Source organism: Salmo salar, chromosome ssa09, assembly GCF_905237065.1.
Source record: "Salmo salar chromosome ssa09, Ssal_v3.1, whole genome shotgun sequence".
Classification (NCBI taxonomy): domain Eukaryota; kingdom Metazoa; phylum Chordata; class Actinopteri; order Salmoniformes; family Salmonidae; genus Salmo; species Salmo salar.
The window spans coordinates 129,493,393-129,510,724 of record NC_059450.1 but is presented as its reverse complement, the minus strand read 5'-3'; the positions used below and the strand labels follow the sequence as shown (position 1 = coordinate 129,510,724).

At 43.3% G+C, this 17,332-nt stretch overlaps 1 protein-coding gene and 1 non-coding gene across 2 annotated transcripts; both read left to right on the top strand.

Moving 5' to 3' along the window:
• Window positions 1-9,911: 9,911 nt before the first annotated feature.
• Window positions 9,912-14,286, top strand: LOC106612823 (claudin-3). The gene is made up of 2 exons (XR_006771167.1): window positions 9,912-10,721; window positions 13,099-14,286. It is a non-coding gene; the product is annotated as a claudin-3 (transcript).
• A 1,225-nt stretch (window positions 14,287-15,511) lies between these two features.
• Window positions 15,512-17,332, top strand: LOC106612825 (claudin-3-like). The gene has a single exon (XM_014214350.2). It carries the CDS (start codon window positions 15,551-15,553, stop codon window positions 16,193-16,195), a length of 645 nt encoding a protein of 214 aa, XP_014069825.1. The 5' UTR covers window positions 15,512-15,550; the 3' UTR covers window positions 16,196-17,332.

Below are 17,332 nucleotides of genomic sequence, written 5' to 3'. Positions count from 1 at the left end.
ACTAATTGGTATTTTGACCAATCACATCAGATCTTTTCACATCAGATATTTTTCAGAACTGATCTGATTGGTCAAAAGACCAATTATAAAAAGATCAGACTTCGGCTGCTCCTGTGTAAACACAACCTATGTGTAGTGCTCATAGAACTATAACTCCTTGGGTTGGATAGTCAAACATCGTTACTGTACCTTTTTGAATGAGTGATTCAGAGATCAAGGCTTCTTTTATATAATACTAGGTGGTATCACCCAACGACACATTTTATAATTCTTAAAAGTGTGAATTAGCTTATATAGAGGCTCAATAGTACTATTTTCAGATATTGTTGTTGTTGTGGGTGTGAACTAAAATTTAGAAGGCATGTTGTACCCCCCCTGATGCTACTATGGGAGAATTTGTATTTGGTATCAGCATAATGGTTGATGAAACTGGGACGTGTGATTTTCCCCTACAAATACGGATATCTGTGTGTGTATCTGTGTGGGTGGTTGGGCAGGAGTTAGCGGTAGGTTGTTGTGTGTGATCTGTGATGTATTATTCCGTGCCCAAGAGTCATGCTCAAGGGGAGGGAGTCACAGTTTCAGTGGGTTATCCAAGCATGCAACAAAGATCTCACGTTACCTAGCAACCACAGGACATTCAATGACTCATGTGGTTCTGGATTAACAGAGCATAACATGCATCATGACATGTAAATTAAATCAAAGGGGATTCAGGTGTAATAAGAGTTGATATAATACTTTATTTCTTATCATGAGAATCTTTACCATCCTCAGAAGATTTAGGTGACTATCCTCCAGACACAGTCAACTCACAAGTTCCTTTAAACTCACATGCTGAATGTATCCCCCTGTAATTTCATATTTTTTAATAAGGGATCAATTTAGAGGCAGTGATCACTTTTTTCATTTTTTTTAATGCTGAGAGATGTGCCATAGTGTGTTGTGGCATCAGAGACACCAACAGTTACAGCCTGGATTGTGCAATAGGTAGGGAGTGACAGGGAGAGAGAGGAATTCTGCCTCCAGGGATTTTCTGTTATTTATTTTCTGGAACCTTACCTTAACTGTGAATGTACTAGAGTACAGGAATGTCAGAGAAAAACATTTCTCCCAAAGTTCTCTCTCTGTTTACTTTTGGTTACTTATAGTTTTTCATCTATGTTGTTTCATTATTTCAGATACTAGAAGACATTTTTTAGTTTAAAATTGAAGAATTTCCCTTCCTACACTCTTCGGCTGTCCCCATAGGAGAACCCTTTGAAGAACCCTTTCCACAGAGGGTTCTACTTGGAACCCAAAAGAGTTCTACCTGGAACCAAAAAGGATTCTCCTATCGGGACAGCCAAAGAACCCTTTTTTCTCCATCCCTTTTTTATTTTTTACCTTTATTTAACTAGGCAAGTCAGTTAAGAACAAATTCTTATTTTCAATGACAGCCTAGGAACAGTGGGTTAACTGCCTTGTTCAGGGGCAGAACGACAGATTTGTATCTTGTCAGCTCGGGGATTTGAACTTGCAACCTTTTGGTTGCTAGTCCAACGCTCTAGCCACTAGGCTACCCTGCCGCCCCCCTCCCCTTCGTAGTTACCTGTTTCCAGAAGCGAGTCTCTACTTAAGCAATAAGGCCTGAAGAGGTGTGGTACATGGCCAATATACCACGGCTAAGAGCTGTTCTTAAGCACGATGCAACGCGGAGTGCCTGGACACAGCCCTTAGCTGTGGTATATTGGCCATATATCACAAACCCCCTAGGTGCCTTATTGCTATTATAAACTGGTCACCAATGTAATTAGAGCAGTAAAAATAAATGTTTTGTCATACACATGGTATACAGTCTGATATACCACGGCTGTCAGCCAATCAGCATTCAGGGCTCGAACCATCCAGTTTATAATTGTTAGTTATTAATGTAAGGCAGCCTGGTGTGTATAGTTTAGTGTATTTATACATGGGCAGGAGGTAGTGACGAGCTAGCCAGGCACCTGTAACCCTGGAAACTGGTCTAACCTGCTCCCGTTCCCATGGCAGGTGAACAGCTGGGAAAGTGTTTGTGCTTGTTCCCTTTCCAGGGAGAACTCTTACCAAATACCTGCTTCAAACCTGATGACTCCCTAAATTATACCAATAGTAAACATTTAATTTCCACATAAATAAATGTGTTGTTGGTCAGTCGCACCTAAATGGTCAGAAAATAACTTGTATCCTAGAGTACAGTCCTTCATAGTCAACAGTTAACTTCCTCCACCACATGGTGTCTCCTTCAGTTGCAGTCTGTTAGGGTGGGTTGCACCAACATGGATTAACTCCTAAACTGGGTTAAATCAAGGTTTATCTATTAATCTTGTTGCACCAAATGTTTAACCTAGTTTTAAATTAATCCTAGTTAAATTAAATCCTTCCTCTAATCTAAGTTTAGTTTTCATTTTAAACCTAGATTACTTTTAAGTCTGTTGCTCAATTTAAAAAAAAATAAGATACATTTAGATTGGAAATTAATTCTAAACTGCCACTTGAGGTTGCATAACTGATAAAATGGAAGCATATCTATTGCGCAGAGACCAAAATGACAGAGTTCCTCTGAGAATAATTAGAGACAGGTTGAATCCTATTGAGTTTTATGATAGTGATCAGTTTTCAAGGAGATAGCGCTTCTCCAAGGACTCTGTAATGCAACTGGAAAGAAAGGCTGGGCCAACCATTAAGCATGGGCGTGATGGGAACACGGCTGAACCCTAACTACTTCAGCTCCAGATGGTGGATGGCGATCTTATTGGACTCCACAAGTCAACCGTCTGCAGGATTGTAGTCCGGGTCCAGTGCTATTGCCCCTCTGAAGAATCAGTACATAAGGTTCAATCCTACAGAGGAAACAGCAGCTTGATTTTACAGAAGAGCTAGATTTTCCCAGGTGTACTAGGGGCAATAGACTGTACACACATTCCTATTCCCAATCCTGGTGGCCAACCCATGAGAACCTTTACGATGGAGTTGCAGCAGTGCTACATAGTTATTATTTTATAAGGAACATCAACTTTGTGGCCTCATTTGTCAAGTAGGCTAGCTACTTCGTTTCAACTCCCGAAATACCTCATATATTGGTGTAACATGTCACTAATCATAGTTTAAAAACGTTAATCATAGTTTTACTGATCCAGATTTAAAATTAAGTGGTGCAATTCATCTCCGATTAATTCTAAAACTAGATTTACAAAATCTAGATTAGCTCTAATCCTAGATTAATTTAACCATGTTGGTTTAACAAGATTTAATAGATAAACCTTGATTTAACCCAGTTTAGGAGTTAATCCATGTTGGTGCAACCCATCCTAACAGACTGCAACTGAAGGAGACACCATGTGGTGGAGGAATTTAACTGTTGACTATGAAGGACTGTACTCTAGGATACAAGTTAATTTCTGACCATTTAGGTGCGACTGACCAACACATTTATTTATGTGGAAATGAAATGTTTACTATTGGTATAATTTAGGGAGTCATCAGGTTTGAAGCAGGTATTTGGTAAGAGTTCTCACTGGAAAGGGAACAAGCACAAACACTTCCCCAGCTATTCACCTGCCATGGGAACGGGAGCAGGTTAGACCAGTTTCCAGGAGGTGTTCTGTCTGTGGGGAGCCTTCTCTAGGTGTTCCTGGACAAGTTTTTGTTGTATTGTAATATGAGTCTAGGATTATAGCCAGTCTCCCTAACTTTATTTATTTATTTATTTTATTTTATTTATTTCACCTTTATTTAACCAGGTAGGCAAGTTGAGAACAAGTTCTCATTTACAATTGCGACCTGGCCAAGATAAAGCAAAGCAGTTCGACAACATACAAAAACACAGAGTTACACATGGAGTAAAACAACATACAATCAATGATGCAGTAGAAAAAAATAAAAAAAAAATAAGATTATATACAATGTGAGCAAATGATGTGAGATAAGGGAGGTAAAGGCAAAAAAATGCCATGGTGGCAAAGTAAATAAAGTATAGCAAGAAAAACACTGGAATGGTAGATTTGTAGTTTGAAGAAAGTTCAGAGATAAAATATAAATAATATGGTGCAAAGGAGCAAAATAAATAAAATAAATAAATACAGTAGGGGAAGAGGTAGTAGTTTGGGCTAAATTATAGATGGGCTATGTACAGGTGCAGTGATCTGTGAGCTGCTCAGACAACTGGTGCTTAAAGCTAGTGAGGGAGATAAGTGTTTCCAGTTTCAGAGATTTTTGTAGTTCGTTCCAGTCATTGGCAGCAGAGAACTGGAAGGAGAGACGACCAAAGGAGGAGTTGGCTTTAGGGGTGACCAGAGAGATATACCTGCTGGAGCGCGTGCTACAGGTGGGTGCTGCTATGGTGACCAGTGAGCGGAGATAAGGGGGGACTTTACCTAGCAGGGTCTTGTAGATGACCTGGAGCCAATGTGTTTGGCGACGATTATGAACCGAAGGCCAGCCAACGAGAGCGTACAGGTCGCAGTGGTGGGTAGTATATGGGGCTTTGGTGACAAAACGGATGGCACTGTGATAGACTGCATCCAGCTTGTTGAGTAGGGTATTGGAAGCTATTTTGTAAATGACATCGCCGAAGTCGAGGATTGGTAGGATGGTCAGTTTTACGAGGGTATGTTTGGCAGCATGAGTGAAGGATGCTTTGTTGCGAAATAGGAAGCCAATTCGAGATTTCACTTTGGATTGGAGATGATTGATGTGAGTCTGGAAGGAGAGTTTACAGTCTAACCAGACACCTAGGTATTTGTAGTTGTCCACAAATTCTAAGTTAGAACCGTCCAGAGAAGTGATGCTGGACAGGCGGGCAGGTGCAGGCAGCGATCGGTTGAAGAGCATGCATTTAGTTTTACTTGTGTTTAGGAGCAGTTGGAGACCACGGAAGGAGAGTTGAATGGCATTGAAGCTCGTCTGGAGGGTTGTTAACACAGTGTCCAAAGAAGGGCCAGAAGTGTACAGAATGGTGTCGTCTGCGTAGAGGTGGATCAGAGATTCACCAGCAGCAAGAGCGACATCATTTATGTATACAGAGAAAAGAGTTGGCCCAAGAATTGAACCCTGTGGTACCCCCATAGAGACTGCCAGAGGTCCAGACAGTAGGCCCTCCGATTTGACACACTGAACTCTGTCAGAGAAGTAGTTGGTGAACCAGGCGACGCAATCGTTTGAGAAACCAAGGCTACTGAGTCTGCCGATGAGGATGTGGTGATTAACAGAGTCAAAAGCTTTGGCCAGGTCAATGAATACGGCAGCACAGTATTGTTTCTTATCGATGGCGGTTACGATGTCGTTTAGGACCTTGAGCGTGGCTGAGGTGCACCCATGACCAGCTCTGAAACCAGATTGCATAGCGGAGAGGGTGCGGTGGGATTCGAAATGGTCGGTAATCTGTTTGTTAACTTGGCTTTCGAAGACCTTAGAAAGGCAGGGTAGGATGGATATAGGTCTGTAGCAATTTGGGTCAAGAGTGTCACCTCCTTTGAAGAGGGGGATGACAGCAGCTGCTTTCCAATCTATGGGAATCTCAGACGACACGAAAGAGAGGTTGAACAGGCTAGTAATAGGGGTTGCAATAATTTCGGCAGATAATTTTAGAAAGAAAGGGTCCAGATTGTCAAGCCCAGCTGATTTGTAGGGGTCCAGATTTTGCAGCTCTTTCAGAACATCAGCTGAATGGATTTGGGAGAAGGAGAAATGGGGGAGGCTTGGGCGAGTAGCTGTGGGGGGTGCAGTGCTGTTGAATGCAGTAGGGGTAGTTAGGTGGAAAGCATGGCCAGCCGTAGAAAAATGCTTGTTGAAATTCTCAATTATAGTGGGCTTATCGGTGGTGACAGAGTTTCCTATCCTCAGTGCAGTGGGCAGTTGGGAGGAGGTGTTCTTATTCTCCATGGACTTTACAATGTCCCAAAACTTTTTAGAGTTGGAGTTGCACGAAGCGAATTTCTGTTTGAAAAAGCTAGCCTTGGCGTTTCTAACTGCCTGTGTGTATTGGTTTCTAACTTCCCTAAAAAGTTGCATATCGCGGGGGCAGTTTGATGCTAATGCAGAACGCCACAGGATATTTTTGTATTGGTTAAGGGCAGTCAGGTCTGGGGAGAACCAAGGGCTATATCTGTTCCTGGTTCTAAATTTCTTGAAAGGGGCATGCTTATTTAAGATGGAGAGGAAGGCATTTAAAAAAAATAACCAGGCATCCTCTACTGACGGGATGAGGTCAATATCCTTCCAGGATACCAGGGCCAGGTCGATTACAAAGGCTTGCTCGTTGAAATGTTTCAGGGAGCGTTTGACAGTGATGAGTGGAGGTCGTTTGACCGCTGACCCATTACGGTGCAGGCAATGAGGCAGTGATCGCTGAGATCTTGGTTGAAAAGAGCAGAGGTGTATTTAGAGGGCACGTTGGTTAGGATGATATCTATGAGGGTGCCAGTGTTTGCGGCTTTGGGGTTGTACCTGGTGGGTTCATTAATAATTTGTGTGAGATTGAGGGCATCAAGCTTGGATTGTAGGATGGCTGGGGTGTTAAGCATGTCCCAGTTTAGGTCACCTAGTAGCACGAGCTCTGAAGATAGATGGGGGCAATCAGTTCACATATGGTGTCCAGAGCACAACTAGGGGCCGAGGGGGGTCTATAGCAGGCGGCAACGGTGAGAGACTTGTTTTTGGAGAGGTGGATTTTTAAAAGTAGAAGTTCAAATTGTTTGGGTACAGACCTGGATAGCAGGACAGAACTCTGCAGGCTATCTCTGCAGTAGATTGCAACACCGCCCCCTTTGGTCGTTCTATCTTGTCTGAAAACGTTGTAGTTAGGGATGAAGATTTCAGAGTTTTTGGTGGACTTCCTCAGCCAAGATTCAGACACAGCTAGGACATCCGGGTTGGCAGAGTGTGCTAAAGCAGTGAATAAAACAAACTTAGGGAGGAGGCTTCTAATGTTAACATGCATGAAACCAAGGTTATTACGGTTACAGAAGTCATCAAAGAGAGCGCCTGGGGAGTAGGAGTGGAGCCAGGCACTGCAGGGCCTGGATTCACCTCTACATCCCCAGAGGAGCAGAGAAGAATAAGTATGAGGGTACGGCTAAAAGCTATAAGAATTGGTCGTCTGTGACGTCCAGAATAGAGAGAAAAAGGAGCAGGTTTCTGGGGGCGATAAAATAGCTTCAAGGTATAATGTACAGACAAAGGTATGGTGGGATGTGAGTACAGAGGAGGTAAACCTAGTCATTTAGTGATTATGAGAGAGATATTGTCTCTAGAAACATCATTGAAACCAGAAGATGTCATAGCATGTGTGGGTGGAGGAACTGAGAGGTTGGATAAGGTATAATGAGCAGGGCTAGAGGCTCTACAGTGAAATAAGCCAATAAACACTAACCAGAACAGCAATGGAGAAGGCATATTGACATTAAGGAGAGGCATGCTTAGCCGAGAGATCAAAGGGTCCAGTGAGATTCAGACAGCTAGCCGGGCCATAGGTAGCAAGCTGGTGGAAGATGGGAGGGAGGTCTTGTTTTTAGCCACCTCGTGCGTTTCCGTCTGTGGGTTAGTGGGGTTCCGTGTGGAAGGGGGGACCAGTCCAAGTTGGCAAAATAGTTAGTTATAGTGGCCCAAGAAAAGTGTCCGATAGACCTATTCAGATCGCAGCCGAAAAGACAGCTAACGATTAGCGGGCCGCAGATGGGCGATCAGGTTACGTCGCGACGGAGGGGCCAGTTGGATAACTCCCTCGGGCAGATAACGTCGGTGGTCCAGTCGTGAAGACCCGATGGGGCTCCGCATCGGCAGTAAAACGGGTCAGGATAGGTGAGTTGTAGCCCAGGAGACACTTCAGCTGGCTAGCTCAGGAACAGCCCAGGAGTGGCTGACGGAACTCTTCAGCTGGCTAGCTCCGTAATAATGTGTGTTAATTCCGTGACCGACGTTGCCAATAGTCACTCAGGTAGCAGCTAGTTAGCTGCAAGATCCAGGTGTAAATGTCCAGAGCCTGCGGTAGAAATCGGGGAAAGGAGAGAGAATAGGTCCGGTATGCTCTGGTCTGAGTCGCGCTGTACAAAAACTGGCGATAGCTTTTCGAGCTAATGGATAGCTGAGGACAGCTAACCGTGGCTAGCTGAACTTCAACGTTAGCCAGTGAAAATGGCTAACCTCTTGCTAGCTTCTGTTGTGGAATTCAGATGAGGTAAATAATACTTTCTTTTTTAAATTGGTGAGGCGGGTTGCAGGAGAGTGCTTTGAGGTTGAGTTTTTAGAATTAAAAAAAATATATATATATAAAAAGATAAGTGAAGAAAAAATATGTAAATATATATATACACGGGACACGACAAGAGGAGGGTAGAGGACGTCTGAACTGCTACGCCATCTTGGGGAAAAAAAAAAAAAAAAATATATATATAAAAAACAAAAAAAAACGCTAACGCTACCACAGACTGGTACAAGGCTGCTGCCAATTGTTAGGAAAATAGGCATTTTGCAACAACGAAACTATGCATTTTTGATTCATTTTGAGTCACAAAGCTGCTCACACATATTTTGTTTGCGAATTTTATAGTAACTACGGTAACAGGAGCTAATATATACACATAATTATGTTGAACTTAATCGTAGCTTCAGTTTTCATGACAAGGCTTGTGTTATTGATGCTTATCCTCACACAGCACTGAAGTCTTCAGTAAACAGAGATCAATCGTCTCTTTTTACTCCTCAGTTCCCCTTCGTATTAGGAAGTAACCACTGAGATCTTTGAATGTTTAGTTGACACTTTTTAAGTTATTTTTGTAGTTTGCATTTAACACCACATTTAATGAGCTTAATACAATGTGCTGGAGGCAAAACAGCAGTAGGGTCAACCTGAGATCTGGTGTAAACCAGATCCTCTTTGGACCATTTCGACAGACAGACAGACAGACAGACAGACAGACAGACAGACAGACAGACAGACAGACAGACAGACAGACAGACAGACAGACAGACAGACAGACAGACAGACAGACAGACAGACAGCTATTCAGTAAGACACTCACAGGATGATAATGTTCAGTACAGTTTAACTGTACCAGTACTTCACGTTGCTCCCTCTGGCTGCAAAAACATTATACACACCCATAAACAACTCTGGCTGCAATCTCCCCGTTCTGATCTGAAAAGGACATTCTGCATCTCACAAAAAAACAGAGATTTCATAAGGTATTTGGTAATCCAGGGACATTCGGTGATGATTCAGTGATGATAATTTTCTAGCCTTCCAACAACCTGTAGTGGAGATCATCCAAGTGAGATGGTATGTGTTAGGTGTTGATTTCACTATCAGGTGGGCGGTATGAGAAAGCAGTGACCCCTGTTTTGAGCTATGACCCCAATGATGACCCCTGTTAGTGAGACAAGGGCCTATAATGGGCTATAGATCACATAGAGCTGCCCAGCCAACCCAGCCAACCCTACCAGGACAGGACAGTTGTTTGTCTGATAAGTGAAGTCTACAGAGCCACGCTTTATCATTTTATTTACATCCAGAGAACATCCATTACAACTTGAGTGAGCATGCTAACAAATAAGGGCAAACGGTGATAGGGCTACTAGAGTTTTTCCTGTTCAGGTGACATGTTTTTTTATGGTTTAAGACAAACTTTATTGAACAAAACAGGCGGAGAGAGACACATGTTCAGTGCCAGGCCTGTTCTGAATAGAGCAGTTTTTCCCAAGAGGTATAATGTGTCTGTCTAACTGACTGAACAAAGCCTGTCATTTTCTCTCATTTGCAGAGACGGTGATTCAGCGTTTGGTGTTATTTGAATGTAAACTGACTCCACCTTACAGTCTTCTTAGCAGTATAAAGAAAGAAATAATCGGTTTATCCCACTCCTTTTCTCTTTCCCCCTCTCTCCATACTGACTAAAGTATTATCCAGGGCATTCTGAGCCAAGGAGATCTGATATCGTCTTTAGAGGGCTGTGCTCTGAGACACAGAGCACCTTCTATCCAGACCAGACCTGAGAGACCTAGGGATAGGGAGTGACTGCTGCAGCCCAACACCAGCCCAGAGAACCAAGGGACCGAGAGAGACAACAGCCCAGAACCAAGGGACAAGGGGAGACTACGACAGCCCAGAATCAGGGACAGACATTTTTTTTTCAGACCACTGCCCCAGATCAAAGCACCAAGGACAAAGAGAGACAACAGCCACAGACCAGGACCAGAGCACCTAGGGACAGGGAGAGACTAGTTCCAGAGATGGCCTCGGCCGGCCTGGAGATCCTGGGTATGATCCTTTGTGTGTCAGGCTGGCTAGGGGTCATGGTGGCCTGTGGCCTGCCAATGTGGAGAGTAGCCGCCTACATTGGCCAGAACATCGTCATCTCTCAAGTGATCTGGGAGGGCCTGTGGATGAACTGTTCTGTCCAGAGCACGGGCCAGATGCACTGCAAAGTCCACGACTCCATGCTTGGACTCCCTGTGGACCTACAGGCGGCCCGTGCCCTGGTCATTGTCTCTATGGTGCTGTGCATCATGGGCATCGGCCTGTCTGTAGCCGGGGCCAAGTGCACCAACTGCAGCTCAGACACAGGCAGCAAGCCTCGCATGGTGCTGGGGGCCGGGGTGTCCTTCATCGTGGCGGGGCTGTTGCTGCTGACGGCCGTATCGTGGACGGCTAACACCATCGTCTTGGATTTCTATGACCCGATGCTGGAGGAGACGGGGAAGAGGGAGTTTGGGAACTCACTGTATTTTGGATGGGCTGCCTCCTGTCTGCTTCTCCTAGGGGGAGCTCTGCTCTGCTGCTCCTGCCCCCTGAAAGCACCCCAGGGTGTTAGCAGGGCTGGGTCTGGACCCAACAGTGTGGTGAACTACTCTGCGGTCAAATACCCCATGTCTGTCAATGGATATGTGAGGAGGGACTATGTGTGAGAGAGAGTGTGTTCAATGGCTTTTGTATAGAGACAGCCCCTTGAGACTGATGGGACTAAGGGGAAAGCTAGTGTTAGTGAACCCCCTTTCCTGACTGCACACTATAGGGTTAGTGAAGAATAAATGCAGTATGAACGATTGGCGATTAATGCTAGATTGTGTTTTACATATATGATTTCTGTAGAGTTGGAGACATGCATTTATAGACGATTCAAGTAAATGTAGATGGTAGGATTAGAGAAATATCTTATTCATGTTTTGCTGTTCGGAAATAGTTTTTGTACTAAATTTCACATGAATGTTACTCAATGATGACGATGTAGATCATGAAAATTTTTATTTAGTTTAAAAAAAATAAAAATAACATTTCCATTTAACCTTAAGTCATTTTTGCCCACTCAGAATTTTCTTGCACATGACTGCAAATGATGATACAAAATTAAGATAAGTTCACTCTTGATTTCATAATGTGAGGAAATCATGCATTGCGCTAACTAATGTTTGTATACAAGCAACTTCTTTTTCTTTGCTTAATTGGCTTATAGCAGGGCAATTCCCATCTGAAAGTAAGGTCTTATCGCAGAGGATGTCACCACAGGAATGTTATGTGAGTGAGGAGAGGTAGTCTTGCCTACATTTAAGGACAAATCTGGCTTAATCTGGTCAGGCTACCAACAGAACACTGAAACAGGACAGGACAGGACATCCCATCAAAGACACAGGGTCTAAAGAAATAGACCAAAATATTGGGCAGGAATGCCTGCAGGTCCATATCACCCGAAATCTAGAAAACCGAGCACCTCTACCCCGCACAATACGGTTTATGATTTCAATGCAAACGTGAGCAGCAACATTGTCCCTTTTGTTCCATTTGGGAGAGTGAAACTGAGCCCGACAAAAAGCAGCCATTTTGATAAGGAGGGGAAGTAGGTAACCCACACTGTAATCATGGGGTGAACCAATTTCTTTCACAATGCTCCCATTTATTAAAGATAAGACAATGGCTTTATTTACATTGTAGTCTAAGAACAAGATAAGGGAAAATACTTTTAAGACAGTCTTATAGCATAGACTTAAAGTACTTCCTAGGGAAGTTTGAGTGTCGTACAAACAAACATAGCCTCCAATAGCTGTATTGTGACAGTCAATCTGTTCACTTGTGGAGTATAAGTACTCGTCTTTAACCAAGTCAAGTGCCTGTGTGTGGAACTTCCTATGCTGATAGAAACTTGTCTAACTTTGATCCCTAAATCTGTCAGCCAATCAAAAAGACAAAAGATAACGGATTCTCACTTTTTGTCATCAATCTTCAATGGCAGTCAGAAACCAGATATAATTTACTATGAAATTCAGGCTTGTCTGTTTCCTGAATCATGGCAGTGGGAAACAATGAGCACATGCAGATTTGCATTCATTCATTGTGCAACGTCATCTCCAAAAATGATGTTATCTGGTACCAGAGAGAGCATTCATTGGCTCCTGCCCCAAGTCATTTCATTTAGAAAGAAAAGGATCCAAGAAAGAGCCCTGCTGCTGGGGTTGGAAACCAGATTAAACAATATTAAGCAACTTTTTCTATAGGTCAATGGAAGTTTGTTTTAAAATATATTGATTATTAAAACCAATGCAATTCAGCTTATGACTTCATCAGGGTATTTGGGTTGGAAACTAGCCAATAGTGCTTGTATACAATAGGCTACCACAGTTCCTAGGCAGCTCTCTCTCAGGGTTAGCAGTAAGTCACAGAGGTTAATGCTCCATAGAGAGCTAAATATTTGTAAACTGGTAGACACCTGTTGAACGAACACATTAGTTAATGTTATTCCCAATTCCTCCACTTGTAATTATTAACTTGTCTATTCTTAACCTGTTCGTTATCCTTTAACTATTTAGCATCGGTACTTTGGCCATTTATTGACCTTCCCCCTCAGCCCAAACAGCGGGGGAACAACCATGGCCCAACCGTTCAATCATTAATCTGTGCAGCCAAGCCGTTCACATGGGGGTTGTTGAAAAGAAAAAACATTTGAAAACCTCCTTGGCCAATCCCCATGAGACTCTACCTTCTGTTGGTGGAGTGCTATAAAGATAGCTCTGAGAATTCCAAAGCAGAACCCAGACAGTGAAACACTTTTGTGTGTGAAGTTGAGAAAGTTAAGAGAGTGAAGACACATGTAGACTTGCTTACAAAGGACGGTAAAACAACAAAATGGCTGTGTTGGGACTAGAGATCTTGGGGGTGATCCTGGCTGTCCTGGGTTGGATATTGAGCATCGTGTCCTGCGCCCTGCCCATGTGGAGGGTGTCCGCTTTCATCGGGGTCAACATCATCACAGCTCAGACCATCTGGGAGGGCATCTGGATGACCTGTGTGGTGCAGAGCACGGGCCAGATGCAGTGTAAGGTCTACGACTCCATGCTAGCCCTCAGCTCTGACCTGCAGGCAGCCCGAGCCCTCACAATCATCTCTATAGTTGTGGGCATCACGGGGGTGCTGGTGGCCGTGGTGGGGGCTAAGTGTACCAACTGTGTTGAGGACGAGACGGCCAAAGCCCAGGTGATGATCGCAGCGGGGGTGGCCTTCATCGTAGCATCCCTGACCCAGCTGATCCCTGTGTCCTGGTCAGCCAACAGCATCATCATGGATTTCTATAGTCCTATCACTCCTGAGGCTCAGAAAAGGGAGATTGGAGTGGCTCTCTACCTGGGCTGGGCAGCAGCCGCATTTCTCCTCATCGGGGGGTGCATCCTGTGCTGTAGTTGCCCCCCACAGCCTGAGAAGAGGTATGCAGGGCCGCCCTCGCGGATGGTGTACTCCCCAACCAGGTCTGTGGCCCCCAGCAGCTATGACAAAAGAGACTATGTTTGAACTGACCTGGGTATCTGGCAGAAGCTGCTTTCTGCTCACGTTTTTCCCACAGTGGATGAAGGATATCTGATACCAACTTTGAATTCTAGAACATATCAAATGGGGGTGATTTCTACTGAAACTATTTTGTTATATGTTTTGACATGAAGAAAATACAGCTTTTTAGTGGATCATTTTTGATGGTGCTCTGTTGAAGAGGAACAACACCAAACTGGACTTGATGTACTTGTATTTCATACTGTATGCCTATTTAAAACAAACATAGGTGTTGTAAATATTGTTTTGGAATCTTAATATTTGAAAGGAGTTTAATTAAAACCATCGGCATTGTTAGATTTTATATTCTATAGACTGAATTAATAACAGATTATGTTGTGAATATGTTGGATAACAATGTGCCAAATACTGACAGTTTAGCATCTTTCGTTAAGTGTGAAATATAAAGTATTTTGATGTTTAAAGTGTGTCAATTTCACAATAAAAACTGTTTCATAATACTTGCATTTTTTTCTTCAAATATTTTAATACGATGACAGAAAAATACATTGTTGCTATATGTTACTTTATACAGTACATTTCATTAACATTAGTAAGTGCTTTGCTACATGAGAAGTGCCACTAAGTCCTGTGGTACTAGCTATGCAGTTTACAAGAAAAATATGTTTGAATCTGCTGCCAAAAAAAGACGTAGGCTAAGGCTAACTGCCTCTGTGTCATTCATTCTGCCCAGATCAGGATATAACAGGCATTTTTCTTCACTGATCCTTGGGTATCTATGGTAAAGATGTGTTGAGTTGGATTGTCTTTCATAGCTGCTATCTACCTGGCTGACTCTCATATCTGTTGGCCCTTAGATAACAAGAAGCCTTGCTTTGTCAGCCCCCCACTATTCAGCCATTCCAAAATGGCCCCCAGAACAATGGGTCCATTTCATAGCACGAGGGAGGTCAGAGTGAGTTATCAACACTGGGTCATGAAATGTTGGGGGGAAAGACTATTATCCCAGTTTCTGGGGCATAATTAGGAGAGACACTCCAGTTGTAAGGAATTCAAGGGCACTGGAGTCAGTGACAGACAGACATGGCCATTAGACCACATCAAATAGAGTGAACAAGATAGCTTATTGCAAAGGAACTGAGGTCAGGCATTCTTCTTTTACAAGCTGCTTCAAATAATGTTGTGAGAGAGTGATTGCTCTGAGGAGACAAGATTAGGGCTAATCTATTAATGAGTAAAGAGCAATTCCACCACTCTTCAACCTCATTTTCATTATGTCCAGCACATTATGTAAAAACTGTGCATTTATTTCAAAGGTTAAACGGTTCTACCCAATGACATCATCAAAAGTTAAAACATTTTGAAAACAGTGATTTTCAAACACTATGAGATTCGCAGTGATGTGGGGAGCAAGATAATACCCTCCCTCTGGCTAGTAACTCCTTGCAGGTTTTGAAAGTCACTATTGGTTTTCTACTTTTAATCCCACACTGTGATGTCACAGATAAGCATTTTTTTTTTTACCTTCCAGGGCTCCTCCCTTCAGCTGATCTGGGATATAAAGGATACCAGAACATCACACATCAGACACTCACAGGTACTCAGGCTAAATTAAATAAATTGGTGTTATTGTCTCTGGCTCTGTCTGGTCTCTTTCTTTCTCACAGATCCTCTGTCAGATCCTCTCAGGTCTCTCAGGTGTGACGGAACACGGAGCACTGAACGGAACACCGAAGGAGCTCCAGTAACATCAGGATTACCACCATGTCTGCAGGGTTGGAGTTAGTGGGGATCGCTCTATGCGTATTAGGATGGATCATTGCCATCGTGTCCTGCACCCTGCCCATGTGGCGAGTAACGGCCTTCATCGGCAGCAACATTGTCACGGCTCAGATAATCTGGGAGGGTCTGTGGATGACCTGTGTGGTCCAGAGCACAGGCCAGATGCAGTGTAAGGTCTATGACTCCATGCTGGCTCTCTCCCAGGACCTCCAGGCCGCCAGGGCCCTCACGGTCATCTCCATCCTCCTGGCCATCCTGGCCGTGCTCATTGCCATCACCGGCGCCAAGTGCACCAACTGCATCGAGGACGAGGCATCCAAAGCTAAAGTCATGATAATCTCTGGGGTGTTCTTCATCGTGTCAGGAGTCATGCAGCTTATCCCAGTGTCCTGGTCGGCCAACACTATCATCAGGGACTTTTACAACCCGCTGCTGACTGATGCACAGCGCAGAGAGCTAGGGGCAGCGCTCTACATTGGCTGGGGGGCCTCAGCCCTTATGATCCTCGGGGGAAGTCTCCTCTGCTACTCCTGTCCCCCTCGGGAGTACAACCCCTCACAGATGGCATACTCTGCCCCAGGCTCTGCCCCAGGTGGGCCCGGGTTCCAGAGAAAAGACTATGTGTGATGGGATGATGGATGGGACAAGGACTATTTATGTAACAACAAAAACGTTATTCTACACCTGTTTCTAAGGGTGTGTCTAAGAAAGGGCTTCATGAATCCCAAGGAGACTCCGGGATGAAGGGATGTGTTTGTTTCTGCTTTTTTTTACCATTGTTTTGTTGGATTTGTCTATGTGTGTACAGTATTTGTCTCTATAATATCTATTCTGAAAGGAAAGCATAGAAATTCTGGCTGTGTAAGAAAAACATTTGAGAAGGATCATGTTCTTTTCATTTGGGTTTAGTGAGAACAAAGGAAATGAAGAATAAGATCAGTAGTTAGTAAATGTATTAATTATTAAAAAGTTTTAAGCGTTGGATTATTGGTGAGCTATGCATATTCATTGAAACTATAGCAAGCTCATTTAAACACATTCACAAGCCTCATATAATTATTTACATAATGTTTGTACTTTTTTGAATATTCCTCTCTAAGATGTTAGTCATTGAGTCCATTAATCACTAACATTTAATTATTTTCCTAGCTTCAGGCAACTACACTACATCAAATGATATCTTGTAGAATATTCAATCACTATCTTCTCATTGACATTTCTCTATGTTATTGGCTCATATAAATGAGGCATTGCTTAGGCTTCAGAAACTAAGGAACACTAAAAAGACATTTGACTGATGCTTTCACAAAAAGATAGAGGTGGAAAGGTTTTTATTTTACTGCAAGAATGCAAGAATACAGTAGAGTGTACAGAATCAGTATGTTCACATCGTTTTTTAAGGAACTATGTTTCTTTTTTATGTAGGATTTTTTTTTTATGTTGGGAAATGCATTTGGGAGGGCATCTGTGTGATGGTGATGTTCTATCATCAGTGTTAAGGGTGTGACTGTGTGATGTACTCATCTGTTTGGACCTGAGCAAGAGGAGCGGCTGCCTTGGCAGCAGCTACCGTAATTTCCGGACTATAAGCCGCTACTTTTTTCCCAGGCTTTGAACCTCGCGGCTTAAACAATGACGCGGCTAATATATGGATTTTCCCGCTTTCATATATATACAAAAATTTAAAAAACACATTCTGTGACGTGCTCTGTTTTTTGGCGGCATGAAGCTTTCTTTAGACCAATGAAATTGCCGAACGGGTTA

What these genes read in the sequence shown, in the direction of transcription:
- LOC106612825 (XM_014214350.2), top strand. Translation starts at nt 15,551, where the DNA reads ATGTCTGCAGGGTTGGAGTTAGTGGGGATCGCTCTATGCGTATTAGGA.